General features: G+C 66.3%; 1 protein-coding gene across 1 annotated transcript; it reads right to left on the minus strand.

Moving 5' to 3' along the window:
- Positions 1-437: 437 nt before the first annotated feature.
- HUWE1 (HECT, UBA and WWE domain containing E3 ubiquitin protein ligase 1) lies at positions 438-23,617 on the minus strand. Its single transcript, XM_039572523.1, is given in 22 exon segments — positions 438-605; positions 1,434-1,624; positions 2,996-3,177; positions 3,247-3,364; positions 4,083-4,188; positions 4,881-5,168; positions 6,966-7,106; positions 7,196-7,313; positions 9,533-9,754; positions 9,757-9,777; positions 10,671-10,832; positions 11,967-12,054; positions 13,193-13,275; positions 13,348-13,550; positions 14,947-15,079; positions 15,848-16,004; positions 16,813-16,918; positions 17,694-18,312; positions 19,407-19,975; positions 21,716-21,818; positions 22,583-22,870; positions 23,522-23,617. Coding segments are annotated over 21 exon segments (3,933 nt in total). The 5' UTR covers positions 22,803-22,870; positions 23,522-23,617; the 3' UTR covers positions 438-502.
- Positions 23,618-25,540: the final 1,923 nt, after the last annotated feature.

Below are 25,540 nucleotides of genomic sequence, written 5' to 3' on the forward strand. Positions count from 1 at the left end.
GTGCCACGCCCAAGATGGCGCCCCCCAGTGGCCGCCCTGCCACACCCGACATGGCCGCGACAGCGGCACGGCCACGCTCAAGATGGCGGACACCGGCACAACCCGCTTCTATTGCCACTCCCAAGATGGCGGCCAGCCCCGCCCCTCCCCCAAGAACGACCGGGACTGCCCTTACCAAGAGTGCACTTTTTTATTCCTTTTTTTTTTTTTTTTAACTTTTTCTCTCAGTTTTGGGGTGGGGGAGGGGCTGAACTTCTTATTTATAATTTCAGGGGCTCCCCCCTTTCACCATCCCCGCCCCCCCCAGCCCCCAAACACGGGGGGAGGGGGTGAGGGGGGAGGAGGGAACCCCCACCCTCCAACAGAGCAAAAACCCCCCCAAACCGGGACCGGAGAAAAAAAAACAACCCCGAAAAAAACAAACCAAACCAAAAAAAGCCAACGGAACCAAAAAATATATATATATTTATAGAGCCCCTGCGGGGGGGTCGGGGCGGCCCCCCTAGGCCAGCCCGAAGCCCTCGGAGCACTCCTGGATGGCCAGCAGCAGCATGTGCCGCAGCTTCTCGTAGCTCTCGTAGGCCGGCAGGTCCAGCTGGTTGAAGCTGGGGACGCACCCGCGTCACTCGCGGGGCACCGGCCCCCCGTGCCCCCCGTGCCCAGCGCCACCCGCCCCCGTGGCCGTGCCCCCCCGTTCCTGCCCCCCTCTCCCGTTCCCGTCTCTCATCCCTGTGTCCGCACTCCCGCCCGCTGTCCCCGTGCCACCCCGAGCGCTGCTCGGTGGCTCTGTCCCCGTGTCCTCACCTGACCCCAGTGACTCGTCCCCCACCCCACCCGTGTGTCCCCCGTTCCCATCTCCGCGTCCTCCCGGTGCCACCTCCTGCTGTCCCCTCCCACCCCTTTCTGTCCCCCTGTGCCAGGTGGGGGCAGAGGGCGGCGGAGGCCGAGTGTCCCCTGATGTCCCCCCCATGTCCTTGTGTCCCTCCACGTCCCCGTGTCCCCTCACCAGGAGTGTGCCAGGGGCAGGTGGTCGGTGTCCCCCCCGTGTCCCTGTGTCCCCCCCATGTCCCTCCTCTGTCCCTCCTGTGTCCCCCCCCCTGTCCCCGTGTCCCCCCCGTGTCCCTGTGTCCCCCCCATGTCCCCGTGTCCCCCCCGTGTCCCTGTGTCCCCCCATGTCCCCGTGTCCCCCCCATGTCCCCGTGTCCCCCCATGTCCCCCCCGTGTCCCCGTGTTTCATGTCCCCGTGTCCCCCCCATGTCCCTCCTCTGTCTCTCCTGTGTCCCCCCAATGTCCCCATGTCCCCCCCATGTCCCCGTGTCTCCCCATGTCCCCGTGTCCCCCCCATGTCCCCGTGTCCCCTCCATGTCCCTGTGTCCCCCCCCATGTCCCTCTGTCCCTCCTGGGTCCCCCCCCCCCGCCCCGTGTCCCCTCACCAGGTGTGTGCCGAGGGCAGCCGGTCCGTGGACCGGTCGTCGCGGTGGATCTGGAATTTCTGGATGCCGTTCATGCCCTCGAGGGCGGCGAATCCCTGCAGGGGCACCTTGGATGTGCCCGTCACGAACTGCAGGAACTTGGCGCGGTCGGCCTGGTCGAAGGAGCGCAGGGCGCGCCAGAACCACTGGATCTGGGGGGGGAGGGACGGGTCAGCCCCCGGGATCCCCCAGAACACCCCCGAGGTCACCTGGAAGACCCCCAGGATCCCCTGGAAAACCTCTGAGATGCCCTGGAATGCCCCCAGAATCCCCTGGAATCCCCTCGGGATCCCCTAGAACACCCTTGGAATCCCCCTGGAATGCCCCCAGAATCCCCTGGAATGCCCCCAGAATACCCCTTGGGATCCCCCAGAACACCCTTGGGATCCCCTGGAATGCCCCTGGAATCTCCCCGGAATCCCCCTGGAATCCCCTGGAATGCCCCCGGAATCACTGTAATCCCCTGGAATGCCCCTGAGATCCCCCAGAATCCCCTGGAATCACCCAGAATCCCCCTGGAATGCCCTCAGGATCCCCAGGAATCCCCCGGAATCCCCTGGAACACCCTTGGGATCCCCCAGAACACCCTTGGGATCCCCTGGAATGCCCCCGGAATCCCCCTGGAATCCCCTGGAATGCCACCAGGATCCTCCGGAACACCCCTGGGATCCCCCAGAACACCCCTGGGATCCCCTGGAATGCCACCAGAATCGCTGTAATCCCCCTGGAATGCCCCCAGAATCCCCTGGAATCCCCTGGAATCCCCCCGGAATCCTCCTGGAATCCCCCCGGAATCCTCTGGAATGCCCCAGAATCCCCCTGGAATGCCCTCAGAATCCCCTGGAACATCCTGGGGATCCCCTGGAATGCCCCAGGAATTGCTGTAATCCCCCTGGAATGCCCCCAGGATCCCTGGGAATCCCCTGGAATTCCCCGGAATCCCCCAGAATCCCCTGGAATGCCCCCAGAATCCCCCTGGAATGCCCCCTGGAATGGCCCAGAATCCCTTGGAACACCCTTGGGATCCCCTGGAATCCCCCTGGGATCCCCCAGAACATCCTTGGGATCCCTTATCCCCCTGGAATCTCCCTGGAATGCCCCCAGAATCGCCTGGAATGCCCCCAGGATCGCCTGGAATGCCCCCGGAATGGCCCAGAATCCCCCTGGAATGCCCCTGGAATTCCCCAGAATCCCTTGGAACACCCTTGGGATCCCCTGGAATGTCCCCAGGATCCCCTGGAATCCCCCCAGAATCCCCCTGGATCCCCTGGAATTCCCCCTGGAATGCCCCCAGAATCCCCTGGAATCGCCGGGAATCCCCCTGGAATGCCCCAGAACCCCCAGGATCCCCCGGAATGGCCCAGAATCCCCCTGGAATGCCCCCAGAAGCCCCTGGAACACCCTTGGGATCCCCTGGAATGCCCCCGGAATGCCCCAGGATCCCCCAGAACCCCCCTGGAATGCCCCAGAACCCCCAGCACCCCCTGGAATGCCCCCCGGAACCCCGCGGGAGCCGGCCCCACCTGGATGGAGTTGCCCTGGTACTTGTGGTACTCGGTGTTGGCCTTGAGGTCGTCGATGTCGATGGTGGGCAGCCCCGAGATGAGCAGCTCCAGCTCCTGCTCCGTGAAGATGGAGATGAGGCGCTTGGGGATGATCTCGTAGAAGCCTTCCAGGAACGCCGCCAGCTGCTTCCGGATGGCGCCTGCGGGATTTGGGGGGGTCAGGAAGGTCCTGGGAGCCCCCCCCGAGCCCCCCCGGCCCCGGCGCTCACCGGTCATGCGCATCTGGCACACGAGGTGCACGTACTCCTTCTTGTTCTCCTCCGTCACCAGCACGTTGGCCCCGTTGGGCTTCAGGTCCCGCACCTCGCACACCCCGAATTCCTGCACCTGGGGGGGCACAGGGGGTCAGCAGGGCATGGGGGGACATCCCCGAACCTCAAACACCCCAAGTTTCTGATCCTGGGGGGGGCACAGGGGGTCAGCAGGGCATGGGGGGATGTCCCTGAACCTCAAACACCCCAAATTCCTGCACCTGGGGGGCACAGGGGGTCAGCAGGGCATGGGGACACAAAGGGGACATCCCTGAACCTCAAACACCCCGAATTCCTGCACCTGGGGGGGCACAGGGGGACATCCCTGAACCTCAAACACCCCGAATTCCTGCACCTGGGGGGGCACAGGGGGACATCCCTGAACCTCAAACACCCCAAATTCCTACACCTGGGGGGGCACAGGGGGTCAGCAGGGCATGGGGACACAAAGGGGAAATCCCTGAACCTCAAACACCCCAAATTCCTGATCCTGGGGGGGCACAGGGGGTCAGCAGGGCATGGGGGGACACCCCCAGACCTCAAACACCCCGAATTCCTGATCCTGGGGTGTCACCGGGTCACAGAACAGGTCCCCAGGACAAGAGGGTGTCACCCCTGGGGTGTGAGCAGTGAGGGGACACCCCAGGGACAGAAGGGACACCCCCAAACCAGGGGGACACCTCAGGAGGGGAGGGGCCCCTCCCTGGGACCCTCCTGGGCAGCAATGGGGGCCCCCGGTGTTGGTTTTTGGGGGGTCCCCCGTGCCCTGGGGGGGTTCAGGGGGGGGTCCCCACCTCGGTGCTGAAGGTGAGGTCGTAGCCCAGCGTGGAGACGTCGTTCTCCAGCAGGTACACGAGGCCCTGGTAGAAGTGATAGTCCTCGCTCTCCATGTCCGTGTACCTGGGGGGCAGCGGGGGCAGCGCCCCAAAAACGGGGTGAGACCCCCCCGGGGAGCCCCAAAAATGGGGTCAGACCCTGCTGGGAGCACCAAAAATGGGGTGAGATCACCCGGGGAGCACCAAAAACGGGGTGAGATCCCCAAGGGAGCACCAAAAGTGGGGTGAGACCCCCGGGGAGCACCAAAAATGGGGTGAGATCCCCAAGGGAGCACCAAAAGTGGGGTGAGACCTTGCCAGGGAGCTCCAGCCCCCCAAACGCTCCCCGGTTGCCCCCTTACTGCACGGACTTGCCCAGGATGTGTTTGTAGAAGGAGCGGGTGAAGCAGCACTGCAGCACCCCACACCCCTCTGAGGGGACCCAGCACCCCATAAACGGCTCCAGCACCCCACAAACTCAGCCCCACACCCCTGCGAGGGCATCCAGCACCCCATAAACGGCTCCAAACCTCCTGAAGGGGCTCCAGCACCCCTCGGAAGAGGCTCCAACACCCCATAAATGGCTCCAGCACCCCATAACAGGCTCTAGCACCCCATAAATGGCTCCAAACCTCCTGAAGGGGCTCCAGCACCCCACAAACACAATCCCACACCCCTCTAAGGGCATCCAGCACCCCATAACCGGCTCCAGCACCCCACAAACACAGCCCCCCATCCCTGGCGAGCCCCCCAAACGCTCCCCGGTTGCCCCCTTACCGCACGGACTTGCCCAGGATGTGTTTGTAGAAGGAGCGGGTGAAGTAGCACTCCAGCAGGCGGTTGTCGTACACGGCCTTGGCCACGATCCTGCCCACGAACTTGAAGTAGCTCAGGTGGTTGGGGTTGCAGTGCGACGAGGGGTTGATGGTGTAGGTGACGCGGTCGCCGGGCGAGGTGCGGAACAGGGCGTACATGGGGTTGAACATCTCGCGGGAGATGATCATGTACCACTCGCGCAGCAGCCCGCCCGCGTCCTGCCCCTCCTCGCCCTCGAACACGATGTACCTGCGGGGCACGGCCGTGGGCGGCGGGGCCGGGGGTGCCAGCCGGGGGCGTTTGGGGGGTGGTTGTGGGGTTGGAGGGGTGTTTTGGGGAGGTTTGGGTGGGGTTGTGGGGGTTTAGGGGGTGGTTGTGGGGTTGGAGGGGCGTTTTGGGGAGGTTTGGGGGGGTTTAGGGGGTGGTTGTGGGGTTGGAGGGGTGTTTTGGGGAGGTTTGGGGGGGTTTAGGGGGTGGTTGTGGGGTTGGAGGGGTGTTTTGGGGAGGTTTGGGTGGGGTTTTGGGGGTTTAGGGGGTGGTTGTGGGGCTGGAGGGGCGTTTTGGGGAGGTTTGGGGGGGTTGTGGGGGTTTAGGGGGTGGTTGTGGGGGTGGTTGAGAGGCTGGAGGGGTGTTTTGGGGGTTTAGGGGGTGTTCATGGGGCTGGAGGGGTGTTTTGGGGAGGTTTGGGGGTTGTGGGGGTTTAGGGGGTGGTGGTGGGGGTGGTTGTGGGGTTGGAGGAGTGTTTTGGGGAGGTTTGTGGGCAGATTTGGGGGGTTTAGGGGGTTGTTGTGGGGCTGGAGGGGTGTTTTGGGGGAGTTATGGGGGTTTAGAGGATGGTTGTGGGGCTGGAGGGGTGTTTGGGGGGGCATTATGGGGGTTGGGGGGGGTTTGTGGGGCTGGAGGGGTGTTTTGGGGGGGTTTGTGGGGTTGAATGGGGTGTTTTGGGGGGTTATGGGGGTTTAGGGGGTTGTTGTGGGGCTGGAGGGGTGTTTTGGGGCTGGAGGGGTGTTTTGGGGGCTTGGGCAAGGTGAGGGGGTGTTCTGGGGAGGTTTGGGGAGGGAATTGGGGGGTTTAGGGGGATATGGGGAGGTTGGAGGGGTGTTTTGGGGTGTCCCAGGGCTGTTTTGGGGAGTCCCTGGAGGTTTTGGATGTCCCAGGGGTATCTTGGGGTGTTTGGGGTACCCTGGGGGTATTTTGGGTGTCCTAGGGTTGTTTTGGGGAGTCCCTGGAGATTTCTGGATGTTCCGGAGGGTGTTTGGGGTCTCCTAGGGGTATTCTGGGGTGCCCGGGGGGTATTTTGGGTGTCCCTGGCTGTATTTTGGGGTGCCCTATGAGGGCATTTTGGGTGTCCCAGGGGTATTTTGGGGATGTTTTGGGCATCCCTGGAGGTTTGGGATGACCCTGGGTGTATTTTGGGGTGCCCTGTGGGGATCTTTTGGGCATCCCTGGAGGTTTGGGATGTTCCAGGGGCTATTTTGGGTGTCCCTGGGTGTATTTTGGGGTGCCCTGTGGGGATGTTTTGGGTGTCCCAGGGGTATTTTGGGTGTCTTGGGGGATGTTTGGAGTATCCTGGGGGGTATTTTGGGGTGCCCTGTGGAGATGTTTTGGGTGTCCCAGGGGTATTTTGGGCATCCCTGGAGGTCTGGGATATCCCTGCCTGTATTTTGGGGTGCCCTAGGAGGGCATTTTGGGTGTCCCAGGGGTATTTTGGGCATCCCTGGAGGTCTGGGATATCCCTGCCTGTATTTTGGGGTGCCCTACGAGGGTATTTTGGGGATGTTTTGGGCATCCCTGGAGGTCTGGGATGTCCCTGGCTGTATTTTAGGGTGCCCTAGGAGGGTATTTTGGGGATGTTTTGGGCATCCCTGGAGGTCTGGGATATCCCTGGCTGTATTTTAGGGTGCCCTAGGAGGGCATTTTGGGTGTCCCAGGGGTATTTTGGGGATATTTTGGGCATCCCTGGAGGTCTGGGATATCCCTGGCTGTATTTTAGGGTGCCCTAGGAGGGTATTTTGGGCTCTTTTGAGGTATCCCCAGGGGTCTCACAGGCGATTCTTCATCTCCTCGGGGGACTTGCGGTGCAGCTCCCGGTACGAGTCCTCGAAGACGTGGTCGCGCCGGACGTGCACGGCCATGTCCTCCTTGCGCAGCCCCTCGTCCAGGCGCTCCAGCTCCTGCCTGAAGTACCTGGGGGGAGGGACAAAAGTGGGGTCAGCAGCTGTGGGACCCTCTGAGAGCACCCCAAAACCCCCCATCCCGAACGCCAGCCCACGCACTTGCGCTTGACGTCGAAGTCCAGCACGCGGATGTAGTCGACGAGCACGGCGAAGGGGCCGTCGGCCAGGTGGGTGGTGGACTGGCGCAGGATCTGGTTCAGCACCGTCCTGTGGGTCTCTGAGGAGGGGGGGAAAAGGGGTTTTGGGGGTGTTCCGAAATAATAGAGGGGTTCCCTCCCAAAATACCACCCAGGAGGGGAGATTTGTTCCCCCCCCCCCCCCGAGGGTCTTTGCGAGCTCTGTCCTTGGCTTGTGCTGAGCCCCAACTCTTGAGGAGCCCAGAAATCCCCAAACTGCCCCTCCTTGAAGTCCTGGGGCTCCCCAAAACCCTGAGGAGCCCAAAACTGCCCCTCCCCTTGGGGCTCCCCCAAAACCCTGAAGAGCCCAGAAATCCCCGAAACTGCCCCTCCTCGAAGTCCTGGGGCTCCCCAAAACCCTGAGGAGCCCAAAAATCCCCCAAACTGCCCCTCCCTTTGGGGCTCCCCCAAAACCCTGAGGAGCCTAGAAATCCCCGAAACTGCCCCTCCTCAAGGTCCTGGGGCTCCCCAAAACCCTGAGGAGCCCAAAAATCCCCAAAACTGCCCCTCCTCGAAGTCCTGGGGCTCCCCAAAACTGCCCCTCCCTTTGGGGCTCCCCCAAAACCCTGAAGAGCCCAGAAAACCCCAAAATCCCCCTCCCTTTGGGGCTCCCCCAAACCCTGAGGAGCCCAGAAATCCCCCAAAACTGCCCCTCCTCAAGGTCGTGGGGCTCCCCCAAAACCCTGAAGAGCCCAGAAGTCCCCCAAAATCCCCCTCCCCTTGGGGCTCCCCCAAAACCCTGAAGAGCCCAAAAGTCCCCCAAAATCCCCCTCCCTTTGGGGCTCCCCCAAAACCCTGAGGAGCCCCAAAATCCCCAAAACTGCCCGTCCTCGAAGTCCTGGGGCTCCCCCAAAACCCTGAGGAGCCCCAAAATCCCCAAAACTGCCCCTCCTCAAAGTCCTGGGGCTCCCCAAAACCCTGAGGAGCCCAGAAATCCCCAAAACTGCCCCTCCTCAAGGTCCTGGGGCTCCCCAAAACCCTGAGGAGCCCAGAAATCCCCAAAACTGCCCCTCCTCGAAGTCCTGGGGCTCCCCAAAACTGCCCCTCCCCTTGGGGCTCCCCCAAAACCCTGAGGAGCCCAGAAAACCCCAAAACTGCCCCTCCTCGAAGTCCTGGGGCTCCCCAAAACCCTGAGGAGCCCAAAAATCCCCCAAAACTGCCCCTCCTCGAAGTCCTGGGGCTCCCCAAAACCCTGAGGAGCCCAAAAATCCCCCAAAACTGCCCCTCCTCAAGGTTGTGGGGCTCCCCCAAAACCCTGAGGAGCCCCAAAATCCCCCAAAACTGCCCCTCCTCCAAGTCCTGGGGCTCCTCAAAACCCTGAGGAGCCCAAAAATCCCCCAAACTGCCCCCCCTCAAGGTTGTGGGGCTCCCCCAAAACCCTTCCCAAGCCCTGCAGAGTCCCCCCCAATGCCCCGGAGCCCCCTCGGATCCTCTTCCAAAGCCCCGGCCTCGCCCCTAAAGCCCCCGTTTCCGCCCCAAATCTGATCCCAAAGCCTCAGGCTCCCCTTGAACACCCCCAAACCCTCCCCCCGCAGCCCCAGAATCCCCCTGACTTCCCCCCAGTTCCCATCCCACATCCCAGCCTCCCCCCAAATCCCTTCCCAGCGTCCCCAAACCCCCTCTGAATCCCCCCGAACCCCCTCCCAACTCTCCCCCAGACCCCAAATCCCTTTCTCACACCCCGAGCCCCCCAAACCCCCTCCCCACTCCCCTCCCTGTTCTCCCAATCCCCTTCCCCACGCCCTGAGCCCCCCCAAGCCCCCTCCCCACAACCCTAAACCCCCTCCCAGTGCCCCCAAGCCCCCTCCCAGTGCCCCCAAAGCCCCTCCCCACAACCCTAAACCCCCTCCAGTGCCCCCAAGCCCCCTCCCAGTGCCCCCAAAGCCCCTCCCCACAACCCTAAACCCCCTCCCTGTTCTCCCAGTCCCCCTCCCCATGCCCTAAACTCCCCCAAACCCCTTCCCAGTGCCCCCAAAGCCCTTCCCAGTGCCCCCAAACCCCCTCCCCACAGTCCTAAACCCCCTCCCTGTTCTCCCAATCCCCCTCCCCATGCCCTAAACTCCCCCAAACCCCTCCCAGTGCCCCCAAAGCCCCTCCCCACAGCCCTAAACCCCCTCCCAGTGCCCCCAAACCCCCTCCCTGTTCTCCCAAATCCCCCTCCCCATGCCCTAAACTCCCCCAAACCCCTCCCAGTGCCCCAAACCCCTTCCCAGTGCCCCCAAACCCCTTCCCAGTGCTCCCAAACCCCGTCCCCGCTCACCGGCGAAGCGCAGGAATTTCTGGGTGTCCGGGGGCAGGCTGGCCGAGATGTGCATGGCCGAGGGCTCCCGGGAGAAGAAGGGGTCGAGGGCGGAGGGGGTGGCGGGGGTGAGGGGCGCGGGCGACAGCGGCGGCGGCTCGTCCTTGATGTGTGCCAGCTGGCTCTCCCGCGTGTCCCGCACCGGCGGGCGGCTCTCGCGCTCCGTGGCGTGCACCAGGAAAACGCCTCGACCGCCGGCTGCAGCACTGCGGGACACGGGGTCAGCGGGGTGGGAGTGGGGCAGGGGGGACAGCGGGGTGGGAGCGGGGCAGCACGGGGTCGGCTGTGGGGTCCCTCTATAGGTTCCACTCCCCCCATGTGGATTTAGGGTCCCTCTATAGGTTCCAGCCCCCCCCATGTGGATTTAGGGTCCCTCTATAGGTTCCAGCCCCCCCCCCATGTGGATTTAGGGTCCCTCTATAGGTTCCAGCCCCCCCCCCCATGTGGATTTAGGGTCCCTCTATAGGTTCCAGCCCCCCATGTGGATTTAGGGTCCCTCTATAGGTTCCAGCCCCCCCCCCATGTGGATTTAGGGTCCCTCTATAGGTTCCAGCTCCCCCCATGTGGATTTAGGGTCCCTCTATAGGCTCCACTCCCCCCATGTGGATTTAGGGTCCCTCTATAGGCTCCACTCCCCCCATGTGGATTTAGGGTCCCTCTATAGGTTCCAGCCCCCCCCATGTGGATTTAGGGTCCCTCTATAGGTTCCACTCCCCCCATGTGGATTTAGGATCCCTCTATAGGTTCCAGCCCCCCCCCCATGTGGATTTAGGGTCCCTCTATAGGTTCCAGCCCCCCCATGTGGATTTAGGGTCCCTCTATAGGTTCCAGCCCCCCCCATGTGGATTTAGGGTCCCTCTATAGGTTCCACTCCCCCCACGTGGATTTAGGGTCCCTCTATAGGTTCCAGCCCCCCCCATGTGGATTTAGGGTCCCTCTATAGGTTCCAGCCCCCCCCATGTGGATTTAGGGTCCCTCTATAGGTTCCAGCCCCCCCCATTTGGATTTAGGGTCCCTCTATAGGTTCCAGCCCCCCCCCATGTGGATTTCGGGTCCCCCCTGTGCTTTTGGGGTCCCCGCTCGCCCCGGGCTGACCCACCGAGCACGGCGTGCTGGTCGTGCGACTCCTCGAGCTCCTTGAGGCACTCGCCCAGCATGTCCCACAGCTCGTCCAGGCTCAGCTGCTCGCTCAGCAGGGGCAGCTCCGGGGGCCGCTCGTCCCCGTCCCGCTCCCGCTCCCCGCCCTGCGCGGCCTCCGGGCCTGGGGGGGGGGGGGACACGGTCAGGACCCCCCTGCGCCCACCCAGCCCCTCCCCACCCCCCTCAAACCAGTAGCACCCGCTGAGGGCGATACTGGGATGGCCCCACAGCGGCCTGGGGGAGTGGGGATGGCCCCAGGGGTGGCATTGGGGGTCACTGGGTGGTACTGGGGGGTGAGTGGGCTGTACTGGGCTGCACTGGGAGACGACTGGGTGGCGCTGGGCCATGCTGGGCCGCACTGGGAGGTGACTGGATGGCACTGGGGGGTGACTGGGTGGCACTGGGAAGTGACCGGGCAGCACTAGGCCATACTGGAGAGTGACTGGGCTGTACTGGAGGGTGACTGGGCCATACTGGGGGATGACCAGGTGGCACTGGGCCGTACTGGGGAGTGACCGGGCCATACTGGGCCGCACTGGGGGGTGACTAGGTGGCACTGGGGGGTGACTGGGGGGCACTGGGAGTGACTGGGTGGCACTGGGGGCTGACTGGGTGGCACTGGGAGTGACTGGGTCATACTGGGGGGGTGACCGGGAGGCACTGGGGGTGACTGGGCCGTACTGGAGGGTGACTGGGCCGTACTGGGGGCTGACCAGGTGGCACTGGGCCATACTGGGGGGTGACTGGGCCATACTGGGGGCTGACCAGGCGGCACTGGGCCATACTGGGTGGTGACTGGGCCGTACTGGGGGTGACCAGGTGGCACTGGGCTGTACTGGAGGGTGACTGGGCGGTACTGGGCTGTACTGGAGGGTGACTGGGCCATACTGGGGGCTGACCGGGCGGCACTGGGCCATACTGGGGGGTGACTGGGCCGTACTGGGCCGCACTGGGGGGTGACTGGGCCGTACTGGGGGGTGACTGGGCCATACTGGGCCGCACTGGGGGGTGACTGGGCCGTACTGGGCCGCACTGGGGGGTGACTGGGCCGTACTGGGGGGTGACTGGGCCATACTGGGCCGCACTGGGGGGTGACTGGGCCGTACTGGGGGGTGACTGGGCTGTACTGGGCCGTACTGGGGGGTGACTGGGCCGTACTGGGGGGTGACTGGGCCATACTGGGCCGCACTGGGGGTGACTGGGCCGTACTGGGGGGTGACTGGGCCGTACTGGGCCGCACTGGGGGGGTTCTCACCCACGTCCTGCGGGGCGGGCGAGGGCTGGTCCACGTCCATGGGCGACTCCTCGCGCCGGGGGGCGGCGTCCGCGGGCCCGGCCTCCGACTGGGGGGGACGGGGCGGCTTTAGGGGGCCGGGACCCCCCCAGGGGATCCCCCAGACCCTCCCGAGGCCCCCCTGGCCGGGCTGAGAGCCGGGGGGACCCGAAACTGGGGGGGGAGGGGGCTGGGAGCCGCGGGGGGATGGGGGAGAAGCAGGAGGGGGATGGGGAGAGGGAGGAAGAGGAGGAGCGAGGGGGGAGGATGAGGATGAGGATGGGGATGAGAGAGGGTGAAGGAGGAGGATGAGGATGATGAAGAGGAAGGTGAGGATGATGATGGGGATGAGCAGGACAGGGAGGGAGGAAGGCTGGGGGGAGCGGGAGGAGGATGAGGAGGAGGGTGGGAGGAAGAGGATGAGGACGGGGGAACACAAGGAGGGGCTGGGAGGATGAGGAGGGGTGGAGGAAGGGGCAGGATGAGAATGAGGGGCCTGAGGATGAGGATGGTGGGGATGCCGAGGAGGGAGCAGGACAAGGAGGGGGTGGGAGGATGAGGAGGATGAGGAGGGGGCAGGAGCACGAGGAAGGGGAGGGGTGGAGGAAGGGGCAGGATGAGGATGAGCGGCCTGAGGAGGGGACGGGAGGGGGATGAGGATGAGGAGGAACAAAAGCAGGAGGAAGAGGAAGAGCAGCGGGGGAGGAAGGAGCAGGACGAGGGTGAGGAGCAGGGGGTGGGATGAGGATGAGGATGATGAGGAGGGACAGGATCAGGAGGAAGAGGAAGAGCAGTGGGCGAGGAAGGGACAGGATGAGGATGAGGAGCAGGGGGCGGGAGGGGGATGAGGATGATGAGGGACAGAAGCAGGAGGAAGAGGAAGAGCAGTGGGCGAGGAAGGGGCAGGACGAGGATGAGGAGCAGGGGGTGGGATGGGGCTGAGGATGAGGAGGGACAAAAGCAGGAAGAAGAGGAAGAGCAGCGGGTGAGGAAGAGGCAGGACGAGGATGATGAGGAGCAGCGCACGGGACGGGGCTGAGGAAGGGAGCAGGAGGATGAGGACGCTGAGGAAGCTCAGGAGCAGCAGCAAGAGCAGGAACAGGAGCAGCAGGAGCAGGAGGAGGAGGAGGAGGAGCGGGGTGGAGGAAGGCGGCCGTGCTAACCGTGTCTCCCTGCTGCCGCCTCCGGGCCCTCTGGCCCTCACGTACCATTTGTATGATGGCGTCGGCCTCGGCCTCCAGCTGCCGGACGGCGGCCTGGATGCTGCCGGCCGCCCCCAGCCCCGCGGCGCCTGCGGGCACAGCGCGGTCAGGCGGGCACGGAGCGGGCAGCGGTCAGCGGGGGTGGCCGGGACGGCCCTTACCCAGCCGGCCGGGCTGCTTGGCCTTGCGGTGCGCCCGGCGCGTGTCGTCGCGCAGCTGGATGATGACCTGCAGCACGCGCAGGAAGAAGCGCTGCGTGGACGTCTTGGAGGTCAGCACGGACATGGAGGGCAGCTGCAGCTCCCGGCCGCCCAGCGCCCGCTTCTGCGACGCCACGATGACCACGCTCTCGGCCGTGTCGAAGCTGCGGGGGATGGGGGCGACAGTGGTCAGCGAGGGGGACAAGGGGATGGGCAGTGGTCAGCGGGGGGGGGACAAGGGATGGGCAGTGGTCAGCGAGGGGGGATGGGGGGACAGCGGTCAGTGGGGGGGGAAGAAGTGGGCAGTGGTCAGTAGGGAGGGAATGGGGGAATGGGCAGTGGTCAGCAGGGGCAATGGGCAGTGGGTCAGCGGGGGGGGACAAGGGGGGTGGGCAGTGGTCAGCAGGGGAATGGGCAGTGGTCAGCAGGGGAATGGGCAGTGGTCAGTGGGGGGAGGGGACAAGGGGGATGGGCAGTGGTGCTCAGGACAGGGGACAGGAGGGCTCAGCGGTGCCCAGAAGGGGTCAGCAGTGCCCAGGACAGGGCCAGGAGGGGTCAGTGGTGCCCAGGAGGGGTCAGTGGTGCCCAGCACAGGGGACAGGAGGGGTCAGTGGTGCCCAGGAGGGTCAGTGGTGCCCAGCACAGGGGACAGGAGGGTCAGCGGTGCCCAGCAGGGTCAGTGGTGCCCAGCACAGAGGACAGGAGGGTCAGCGGTGCCCAGGAGGGTCAGCAGTGCCCAGGAGGGTCAGCGGTGCCCAGGAGGGTCAGCGGTGCCCAGCAGGGTCAGTGGTGCCCAGGATAGGGGACAGGAGGGTCAGTGGTGCCCAGCAGGGTCAGCGGTGCCCAGGACAGGGGACAGGAGGGTCAGCGGTGCCCAGCAGGGTCAGCGGTGCCCAGGACAGGGGACAGGAGGGTCAGTGGTGCCCAGAGGGGGTCAGCGGTGCCCAGCACAGAGGACAGGAGGGTCAGCAGTGCCCAGCAGGGTCAGTGGTGCCCAGCAGGGTCAGTGGTGCCCAGGACAGGGGACAGGAGGGTCAGCGGTGCCCAGCAGGGGTCAGTGGTGCCCAGCAGGGGTCAGCGGTGCCCAGGACAGGGGACAGGAGGGTCAGTGGTGCCCAGCAGGGTCAGCGGTGCCCAGCAGGGGTCAGTGGTGCCCAGCAGGGGTCAGTGGTGCCCAGCACAGGGGACAGGAGGGTCAGCGGTGCCCAGCACAGAGAACAGGAGGGTCAGCGGTGCCCAGCAGGGGTCAGTGGTGCCCAGGACAGGGGACAGGAGGGTCAGCGGTGCCCAGCAGGGGTCAGTGGTGCCCAGCAGGGGTCAGTGGTGCCCAGGACAGGGGACAGGAGGGTCAGTGGTGCCCAGCAGGGGTCAGCGGTGCCCAGGACAGGGGACAGGAGGGTCAGCGGTGCCCAGCAGGGGTCAGCGGTGCCCAGCAGGGTCAGCGGTGCCCAGGACAGGGGACAGGAGGGTCAGTGGTGCCCAGCAGGGTCAGCGGTGCCCAGGACAGGGGACAGGAGGGTCAGTGGTGCCCAGCAGGGTCAGCGGTGCCCGGCCGCTCACCGGCTCTGCATTTTGCCCTTGAGTTTGGCGCTGGGGGGCTGCTCCTCGGGGAGCCCCTCGGGGGAGGGGGCCTCGAGCTGTGCCCGGCGCTGCTGCTCCAGGTTGTACTCGCGGAGCTCGGCCAGCAGCGTCCCTGGGGGGGACAGGGGGGTCAGCGGGGCTGCGACCCCCCACTGACCACAGGGCACCCCCGGCTGGTCCACCTGGGACCCCCCCTCATCCATTCGGGTGGCACAGAGCCCCCCCAGGAACCCCCCTCACCCATCCGGGACCCCCCCACCCCAGGATCCCCCTCACCCATCAGGACCCTCCCCCAGGACCCCCCCCCATAGATCAGGACCCCCCTGGGACCCCCCTCTCCCATCCAGAGCCCCCCACCCCAGGACCCCCCCTCACTGATCAGGATCCCTCCAGGACCCCCCCAGCACCCCCCCTCACCCATCCAAACCCCCCCAGGACCCCCCAGGACCCCCCCTCACCGATCTGGTGGCACAGGGCTCCCCCCAGGACCCCCCCTCACCCATCAGGACCTCCCCCCCCCGGGACCCCCCCTCACCGATCTGGCGGCACAGGGTCCCCCCTGGAACCCACCCAGGACCCCCCCCTCACCCATCAGACCCCCCAGGACCCCCCCTCACCCATCAGGGCCCCCCCAGGACCCCCCCCTCACTGATCTGGTGGCACAGGGCCCCCCCAGGACCCCCCCGGGACCCCCCCTTACCAATCTGGCAGCACAGGGCCCTCCCCAGGACCCCCCTCACTGATCAGACCCCCCCAGGACCCCCCTCACCCATCAGGGCCTCCCCAGGACCCCCCCTCACCGATCTGGCGGCACAGGGCCTCCCCAGGACCCCCCCTCACCGATCTGGCGGCACAGGGCCCCCCCAGGACCCCCCCTCACCGATCTGGCGGCACAGGGCCCCCCCCAGCTGCCGGGCCCCGCTGAGCAGCAGCCGCAGCACCGTGTCCCGCGTCCCCGCGTCGCCCCGCGACAGCTGCAGCAGCACGTTGGCCGCGTCCTCCAGCCCCTCCTCCGAGCACGAGTGCGACGTCAGCACCTGGGGGGGCACGGGGGCGGTGGGGACACCTGGGGACACCTGGGGACATCCTGGGGACATCCTGGGGATACCTGGGGGCACCCTGGGGGCACCTGGGGACACCTGGGGACATCTGGGGACACCTGGGGACATCCTGGGGACATCCTGGGGATACCTGGGGATACCTGGGGGACACCTGGGGGACACCTGGGGACATCCTGGGGATACCTGGGGGTACCTGGGGGTACCTGGGGATACCTGGGGACATCCTGGGGACACCTGGGGACATCCTGGGGGTACCTGGGGGTACCTGGGGGACACCTGGGGGACACCTGGGGACATCCTGGGGATACCTGGGGGACACCTGGGGACACCTGGGGACACCTGGGGACATCCTGGGGATACCTGGGGATATCCTGGGGATACCTGGGGACACCTGGGGATACCTGGGGATACCTGGGGACATCTGGGAACACCTGGGGACATCCTGGGGAGATCCTGGGGATACCTGGGGACATCCTGGGGACATCTGGGAACACCTGGGGACATCCTAGGGACATCCTGGGGGGATACCTGAGGACATCCTGGGAACACCTGGGGGTACCTGGGGATATCCTGGGGATACCTGGGGACATCTGGGGACACCTGGGGACATCCTGGGGAGATCCTGGGGATACCTGGGGACACCTGGGGATACCTGGGGACATCCTGGGGACACCTGGGGGACACCTGGGGATACCTGGGGATACCTGGGGACACCTGGGGATACCTGGGGACACCTGGGGACACCTGGGGACCCCCCCTCACCCGGCCCTGGCCCCCCCGGTACCTCCACGGAGAGCTGGAGCTGGCTCTCGGTCAGGCCCGTGGCCGCCAGCCGCGAGTCGGGGCCGCCCTCGGGACCTTGGCCGGCGACTTGGAGCTCTTGCCAGGGGCTGGGGACAGCGGGGACACGGCGGCGCTGGGGTGGGGGCAGTGCCCGGGGGGTGCCACCGAGGCCACGGCGCCCCCGGCTGCTCCCTGTGCCCTGCCTGCGTCCCTGTCCCTGTGTCCCCACCTCTGTCCCTCTGTCCCCCCGTCCCTCTGTCCCTCCCCATCCCCTCTGTCCCTCCCTGTCGCCTCTGTCTGTCCCCGTCCCTCTGTCCCTCCTTGTCCTCTCTGTCCCTGTCCCTCTGTCCCTCCATCCCCCCATCCCTCCCTGTCCCTCCATCCCCCCATCCCTCCGTCCTCCGTCCCTCCCCGTCCCTCTGTCCCTCCCTGTCCCCTCTGTTCCTCCCTGTCCCCCTGTAACCTCTGTCCCCCTGTCCCTCCCCGTCCCTCTGTCCCCTCTGTCCCCATCCCCTCTGTCCCTCCCGTCCCCTCCATACCCCTGTCCCTCCCTGTCCCTCTGTCCATCTGTCCCCCCATCCCTCGGTCCCTCCCTGTCCCCCTGTCCCTCCCTGTCTCTCTGTCCCCTCTGTCCCTGTCCCCTCTGTCCCTCCCCGTCCCCTCTGTCCCTCCCTGTCCCCTCTGTCCCTCCCAGTCCCTCTGTCCCTCCCCGTCCCCTCTGTCCCTCCCTGTCCCCTCTGTCCCTCCCAGTCCCTCTGTCCCTCCCCGTCCCCTCTGTCCCTCCCTGTCCCCTCTGTCCATCCCCGTCCCTCTGTCCCTCTCTGTCCCCACCCCATCCCTCCCAATCCCTCTGTCCCCCTTTCCCCCCATCCCCACACTCACCCGCAGTTCCTCCTCCTCCTCCTCCCGTGGCCGCGCTGCCGCCGCCGTTCCCTCCCTGTCCCGGGGGGCTCCCGGGCGCTGCCGTCCCCGTCCCCGTCCCAGCCCCCGCAGCGGGCGGGCGGGCGTGGGGGGGGCGGGGCTCCGTTCTGGGGCGCTGCCCCCCCCTCGCCGGCCTTGCCCCCCTCGGGGAGGGCGATGGAGATGAGGGACAGGAGGCGCAGCAGCTTCTCGGTGAGGAGGGGGCTGCGGCGGATGACGCCGTGCGACAGCATGTTCATCAGCTGCCCCAGCGGCGACGCCTCCAGGCCCCCCCCGGCCGCCTCGGGCTCGGGGCCCCCCCCGCCGCCCCCCGCCCGCGCCGAGCCCTTGCCCTTGCGGCTCACGTTCATGTTGTCCAGCTTGACCAGCAGGTCCCAGAAATCGGTGGACAGGCTGCCCGACTGGGGGGGTTGGGCGGGGGAAGGGGCGCCCGAAGGGGGGGAGGGGGAGGGGGAGCCGGCGGGGTTTGGGGGGTGGGGGAGGGCAAGGGCTGCCCCCGGATTTGGGGGGGCCGCGGTCGCGCTCCGGGTTCGGTCGCGGGGTCTCGGCCTCGCTGTTGGGTGAAGTGGCTGGGGAAGACCTGGGGGAAAAGGGGGCAATTGGGGGAGGGGGCGTCAGTGACCCCAAAATCACCCCCAGAGTCCCCTTCCCACCCCCCCCCCCTCCCCCACTGGGGAGGTCTCAGTCACCCCCCCAGGCCCCACACAGGTTTTGGGGACTCCCCCCCCCGCCCCCCAAGTGATGCTGCTGGGACCCCGAGCATGGGGAGGGGTCCCCGGTTGTGCCCCCTCCCCCCACAAAGCACCCCCAGGTGTGGGGGTCCCCCAGCCCCCCCATGGAATGTTCCAGTGACCCCCAGAGGCCCCAGCTCCACCAAGGAACCCCAAACTTAACCCTTAACCTGCCCTGGTGCACCCCAAAATGTCCCAGTGCCCCCCAAAACCCTCAAAGAACCTCCCAGGAACCCAAGAGTGCTCTCCAGTGTTTCCCAGCTCTCCCAAAGCACCCCAAACTCCCCCAAACCGCACTCCAGTGCCTCCCAAATCCCCCCAGTTCTCCCAAAGACCCCCAAACTCCCCCCTAACGCACTCCAGTGCTTCCCAGTTCCCCCAAAGACCACCCCATAACGCACTCCAGTGCCTCCCAAACCCCCCCAGCTCCCCCAAAGACCCCCCAAAACACACTCCAGCACCTCCCAAATCCCCCCAGTTCCCCCCAAACTCCCCATAACACACTCCAATGCCTCCCAAACCCCCCCAGCTCCCGCCAAAGACCCCCAAACCTCCCCATAACGCACTCCAGTGCCTCCCAAACCCCTCCAAACCCCCCCATAACGCACTCCAGTGCCTCCCAAATCCCCCCAGTTCCCCCAAAGACCCCCAAACCCCCCATAACACACTCCAGTGCCTCCTAAACCCCCCCAGTTCCCCCCAAAGACCCCCAAAAACGCACTCCAGCGCCTCCCAAACCCCCCCAGCTCCCACAAAGACCCCCCAAACACACTCCAGCACCTCCCAAATCCCCCCAGTTCCCCCCAAACCCCTCCATAACACACTCCAGTGCCTCCCAAATCCCCCCAGTTCCCGCCAAAGACCCCCAAACCCCCCATAACGCACTCCAGTGCCTCCCAAACCCCCCCAGCTCCCCCCAAAGACCCCCCCCAAACCCCCCAACCTTGGCCAGCTGGATGAGTGTGTCCAGGACGTGCCGGCACACCACGGGGGCGGCCTGGGGGTGGATGTGGACGGCAGAGCCGGCGGCCGCCCCGTGCTTCTCGGTGTGCTTGCGGCCGGGCACGCGCTGGATCTGGAAGATGTTTGGTGCGGCAGCCCAGGGCGGCGTCCATGGACACGGAGAGCCAGGACAGCTGCCCCGAGCTCCTGGACTCCACGCGGTGCAGCAGGTCCAGCCCGCGCGGCTCCGCGGCCGAGCCGGGCCCGGCGCGAGCTCCCCCCCGGCCGCTCCTCGGCCGCTCCTCGGCGCCCGGGCCGGGGGTCCCGCGGGGGGTCTCGAGGCAGAGCTCGCTCTCGCTGCTGCGCTGCAGGATGGACAGCAGGCTCCGCACCACCCAGCCCCGCGTGGGCGCGTGGTAGCACAGGTTGCGCAGGACGCGGTGCAGCCGGCTCGTGTTCAGCTTGGGCTCGTCCACGAAGAGCAGCACCAGCAGGCACGACAGCGCCTCGTGGTCCAGCAGCAGCCGCCCGCGCAGCCGCAGCAGGCTGTCCACGCTGCTGCCCGCTGGCCTGGGGGGAGAGCTCGGGCTGACCCCAAACTGAGCAGAAACTGACCCCAAACTGAGCAGAAACTGACCCCAAACTGAACAGAAACCAAACCCAAACTGACCAAAAACTGACCCCAAACCAACCTCAAACTGCCCGATCCACGCTGCTGCCCCCTGGCCTGGGGGGAGAGCTTGGACTGACCCCAAACTGAGCAGAAACCAAACCCAAACTGACCCCAAACTGACCAGAAACTGACCCCAAACTGACCCCAAACCAAACTCAAACTGACCCCAAACTGAGCAGAAACTGACCCCAAACTGAGCAGAAACCAAACCCAAACTGACCCCAAACTGACCAGAAACTGACCCCAAACCAAACTCAAACTGACCCCGAACTGAGCAGAAACTGACCCCAAACTGAGCAGAAACTGACCCCAAACTGACCCCAAACTGAGCAGAAACTGACCCCAAACTGAACAGAAACTGACCCCAAACTGAGCAGAAACCAAACCCAAACTGACCAAAAACTGACCCCAAACTAAGCAGAAACTGACCCCAAACCAACCCCAAACTGCCCTGTCCACGCTGCTGCCCGCTGGCCTGGGGGGAGAGCTCGGGCTGACCCCAAACTGAGCAGAAACTGACCCCAAACTGACCCCAAACCAACCCCAAACTGAGCAGAAACCAACCGCAAACTGCCCTGTCCATGCTGCTGCCCACTGGCCTGGGGGGACAGCTTGGACTGACCGCAACTGAGCAGAAACTGACCCCAAACTGACCCCAAACTGACCAGAAACCAACCCCAAACTGACCCTAAACCAGTCCCAAACTGGCCACAAACTGACCATAAACTGACCCCAAACCAGCTCCAGCCTGACCCTGAACTGCCCTGTCCGTGCTGCTGCCCACCGGCCCGAGGGGCAGGATTATATCCCAAAGTGACCCCAAACAGACACAGACACCCCCCTACGCCCTCGGACCCACAGTGACCCCCACCCCACACAGCTGTGACCCCCAGCCCCACTGACCCACAGTGACCCCCACCCCACACAGCTGTGACCCCCTGCCCCACTGACCCACAGTGACCCCTGCCCACTGACCTGCTGTGACCCCCAGCCCCACTGACCTGCGGTGACCCCCTGCCCCACTGACCCACAGTGACCCCCTGCCCACTGACCTGCTGTGACCCCAGCCCCACTGACCCACAGTGACCCCCAGCCCCACTGACCCACAGTGACCCCCACCCCACTGACCTGCGGTGACCCCCTGCCCCACTGACCCACAGTGACCCCCTGCCCCACTGTGACCCCCCAGCCCCACTGACCCACAGTGACCCCCACCCCACACAGCTGTGACCCCCAGCCCCACTGACCCACAGTGACCCCCACCCCACTGACCTGCGGTGACCCCCTGCCCCACTGACCCACAGTGACCCCCTGCCCCACTGTGACCCCCCAGCCCCACTGACCCACAGTGACCCCCCAGCCCCACTGACCTGCAGTGACCCCCAGCCCCACTGACCCACAGTGACCCCCCCAGCCCCACTGACCCACAGTGACCCCCCACCCCACACAGCTGTGACCCCCCACCCCACTGACCCACAGTGACCCCATCCCTGCCCCACCGACCCGCAGTGACCCCCACCCCACTGACCTGCAGTGACCCCATCCCTGCCCCACTGACCTGCAGTGACCCCCACCCCACTGACCCGCAGTGACCCCATCCCTGCCCCACTGACCCGCAGTGACCCCTGCCCGCTGACCTGCTGTGGGTGCCGGTGCCCCCCATGTGGAAGGTGCCCCCCCTCTGCACCGCCAGCCGCGTGTACTGAACGCCCCGGTTCCCGCTGAGCCGGCTCGTGAACGCTGCGGGGACAAGGACGTGTCACAGCAGGGACAGCGGGGACGTGTCACACACCAGGGATGTGTCACACACTGGGGACAGCGGGGACGTGTCACACACCAGGGATGTGTCACACACTGGGGATGTGTCACACACTGGGGACAGCGGGGACGTGTCACACACCGGGGATGCGTCACACATTGGGGACACCAGGGATGTGTCACACACCAGGGATGTGTCACACACTGGGGACAGCGGGGATGTGTCACACACTGGGGACGTGTCACACACCGGGGACGTGTCACACACTGGGGACGTGTCACATGCCGGGGACGTGTCACACACCGGGGACGTGTCACACATTGGGGCTGTGTCACACACTGGGGACAGCGGGGACGTATCACACACTGGGGACACGTCACACATTGGGGCTGTGTCACACACCAGGGATGTGTCACACACCGGGGACATGTCACACACCAGGACGTGTCACACACCGGGGGACAGCACCAGGGAAGGTGCCACGTGTCAGGGGCATGTCACACGATGGGGACGGGGGGCTGAGGGAATGGGGGGCAGAGGGAAGCAGGGGGGCCACGGAGGGAACTGGGGGGGACATGGAGGGAGCTGGGGGGATCTGAGGGAACTGAGGGGACATGGAGGGAACTGGGGGGACACAGAGAGAACTGGGGGGACACTGAGAGAACTGGGGGATCTGAGGGAGCTGGGGGGGCCATGGAGGGAAGCGGGGGCCGGCAGGGCAGGGCAGGGCAGGGCCCGCGCTCACCGGGGCTGCGCAGGATGGCCGAGAGCGCCGAGGTGCTGGAGTGGCCAAAGAGGCGCTCGTGCATCAGCTGCCGCTGCCGCGCCTCCTGCTCGCGCCGCAGCGCCTGCGCCTCGGCCGCGATGTCCGGCGGCATCACGGCCAGCACCGAGTCCTCCATGTCCTCCAGCACCGAGCGCCGCAGCTCGGACGGCAGCGTCTGGATGAACGTCACCGGGTCCATGGGCGCGTCGAGCCCGTGGCCTGCGCCAGCTCCCGCCGCTGCTGCTCTGCCCGCTGCTGCGCCAGCACCTGCGGGGGACAGCGCTGGGACGCGGCCGCGCCACGCCCGGGGGAGGCCACGTCCCCAGGGACACGCCCGGGGGAGGCCACATCCCCAGGGACACGTCCGGATGAGGCCACATCCCCAGGGACACGCTCGGGGGAGGCCACGCCCCCGGGACACGCCCCCAACTGGACACACCCCAAGGTGGACACACCCTGAAGATGCCACACCTCCAAAGCAATCACATCCCAAAAGGCCACGTCCCCACGTGGACACACCCCAAGAGGCCACACCCCCAAAGATATCACATCCCAAAAGGCCACGCCCCCACAGCACCACACCCGTACATGGACATGCCCCAAACAGGCCACGCCCCCATATGGACACACCCTGAAGAGGCCACACCCCGAAGCAATCACATCCAAAAAGGCCTCGCCCCACCAGACCAACCCACCCTTAGCCCCACCCACCCTTAGCCCCACCCAACCACACCCACCCTTAGCCCCGCCGAAACCACACCCACCCTTAGCCCCACCCAGACCACAACCCACCCTTAGCCCACCCACCCTTAGCCCCACCCAGACCACACCCACCCTTAGCCCCGCCCAAACCACACCCACCTTAGCCCCACCCTCAGCCCCACCCCAAGGCCACGCCCAGCCCGTGGCCACGCCCACCTCCTCCTGGATGGCGGGGGCAGCGCCGCCAGGAACTCGGGGCTGACCTCGGTCAGGCCGGGCGTGGCCACCACGGGCGGGGCGGGGCTGGCGGCGGGCGGGGCCCGCGCGGGCGGGCGGATGCCCAGCTGGTTCTGCAGCACCTCGCGCCGGATGTCGTCCGGCAGCGCCGCCAGGAAGGACGGGTCCACGCCCTCGGGGAGGCTGATCCCTGGGGATGCCGCGGGGATGCGTCGGGGACGGCCCCGGGAACCGCCCGAGACCACCGGGGACAGCCCGGAACCACCAGGGACAGCCCGGAACTAAGGGGGACACCCCAAAACCTCCCAGGGACACCCCGGAACCAGCAGGGACACCCCAAAATCTCCCAGGGACAGCCCAGAATCTCCCAGGGACACCCCAGAACCACCAGGGACATCCCTAAAAACCCCAGGGACACCCTGAAACCTCCCAGGGACACCCCAGAACCACCAGGGACATCCCTAAAAACCCTCAGGGACACCCCAAAACCTCCCAGGGACACCCCGAAATCACCAGGGACACCCTAAAATCATCCAGGGATACCCCTAAAAACCTTTGGGGACACCCCGAAACCCCCAGGAACCTCTCAGAAACACCCCAAGGATCCCAAGGGGACACAGAGGGGGGCAGGGGGGGTCACTGACCGGCCAAAGGGACACGGGGGGGAGTCAGGGGGGGTCACTGGCGAGCCAGGGGGACACAGGGGGGGGTCACTGACCGGTCAGGGGGGTCACTGACTGGCCAAAGGGACACAGGAGGGGGTCACTGACCGGTCAGGGGGGGACACAGGGGGGGTCACTGACCGGCCAAAGGGACACAGGGGGGGTCAGGGGGGGTCACTGACCGGCCAGGGGGACACAGGGAGGGTCACTGACCGGCTGGGGGGTGTCGGGGGGGTCACTGACCGGCCGGGAGGGGGTCGGGGGGAGTCACTGACCGGCCCAGGGGGACACAGGGGGGGTCAGGGCGGTCACTGACCAGCCAGGGGGGGTCACTGACTGGCCGGGGGGGGTCACTGACCGGCCAGCGGATCCTCCTCCTCGCTGCTGGTGGACGGCAGCGGCTCCTCCAGGATCCCGCGCGAGTCGGCCCCGGAGATGGCCCCGGCCGAGTCCCGCGTGGACGAACTCTCCGAGGACGAGGCGGGGGGGGAGCTGGGGGGGGGGCGAGGGGACATCCCCGAACTGTGACATCACCGGGGGGGGAGGGGGGGACACCCCAAAACCACAACCCCCCCCCCCCCCCATGATGAGGAAAAAGGGGGGTCAGGTCTCACCTATCGTCCGGCGGCTGAGCGGCGTCGGGAGGGGCCGGAGGGGGTCCTTGGGGGTCCCGGGGGGGTTTTGTGGGGCGGTGGGGGCGGGGGGAGCCCCCCCTGCCTCCTCCAAGGTGCAGGAGGCCAAGCTCGAGGTGTCCATGGGGGACCCCTCCAGCTGGCTGCTCACGGCCGTCAGCGCGTCCGAGTCCTCCGCCCGCTCCGGGGACAGCGACGCTGCGGGGAGGGGGGGACACGGCACTGGAGAGCCCCCCCCGGCCACCCACGGATTTGGGGAGACGCCCCCAGAGTCAGGAAAAGCCCTAAAACCACCCCCCCCCCCCCCCAAAACCGTGGCACTTACTGATGGTGGGGGCGGGCGACAGCTCCATCTGAGTGGCCTCGGCGTCTTGGGGGGGTCGCCCGGGCCCCCCCTCTTCGTGTTCGGGGGGTTGGGGGGGGGCGAGCGGGGAGTTGGAGGGTTCCCGAGGGGGGGTCTGGGGGGGTCGGGATGGGTTTCCAGCATCACCAGGGTCCGGTGGGCGCCGGGAGGGGGGGTCTCTCCCGCCGCCGTCCCGCTGTGTTCTGGGGGAGGGGGGAGGTGGGACACACGTGGGGGGATTAATATTGGGGGGGGGGGGGTCGTCCAGAGATCTGGGAGCCTCCCCCCAACCCCGACTCTCAACCCAAAACGTCCCCTGTGCCCCGTTTTGGGCAATCTCAGACCCCCAGCTGTGGCCTAA

Source organism: Corvus cornix, unplaced genomic scaffold, assembly GCF_000738735.6.
Source record: "Corvus cornix cornix isolate S_Up_H32 unplaced genomic scaffold, ASM73873v5 scaffold2, whole genome shotgun sequence".
NCBI classification, from domain to species: domain Eukaryota; kingdom Metazoa; phylum Chordata; class Aves; order Passeriformes; family Corvidae; genus Corvus; species Corvus cornix.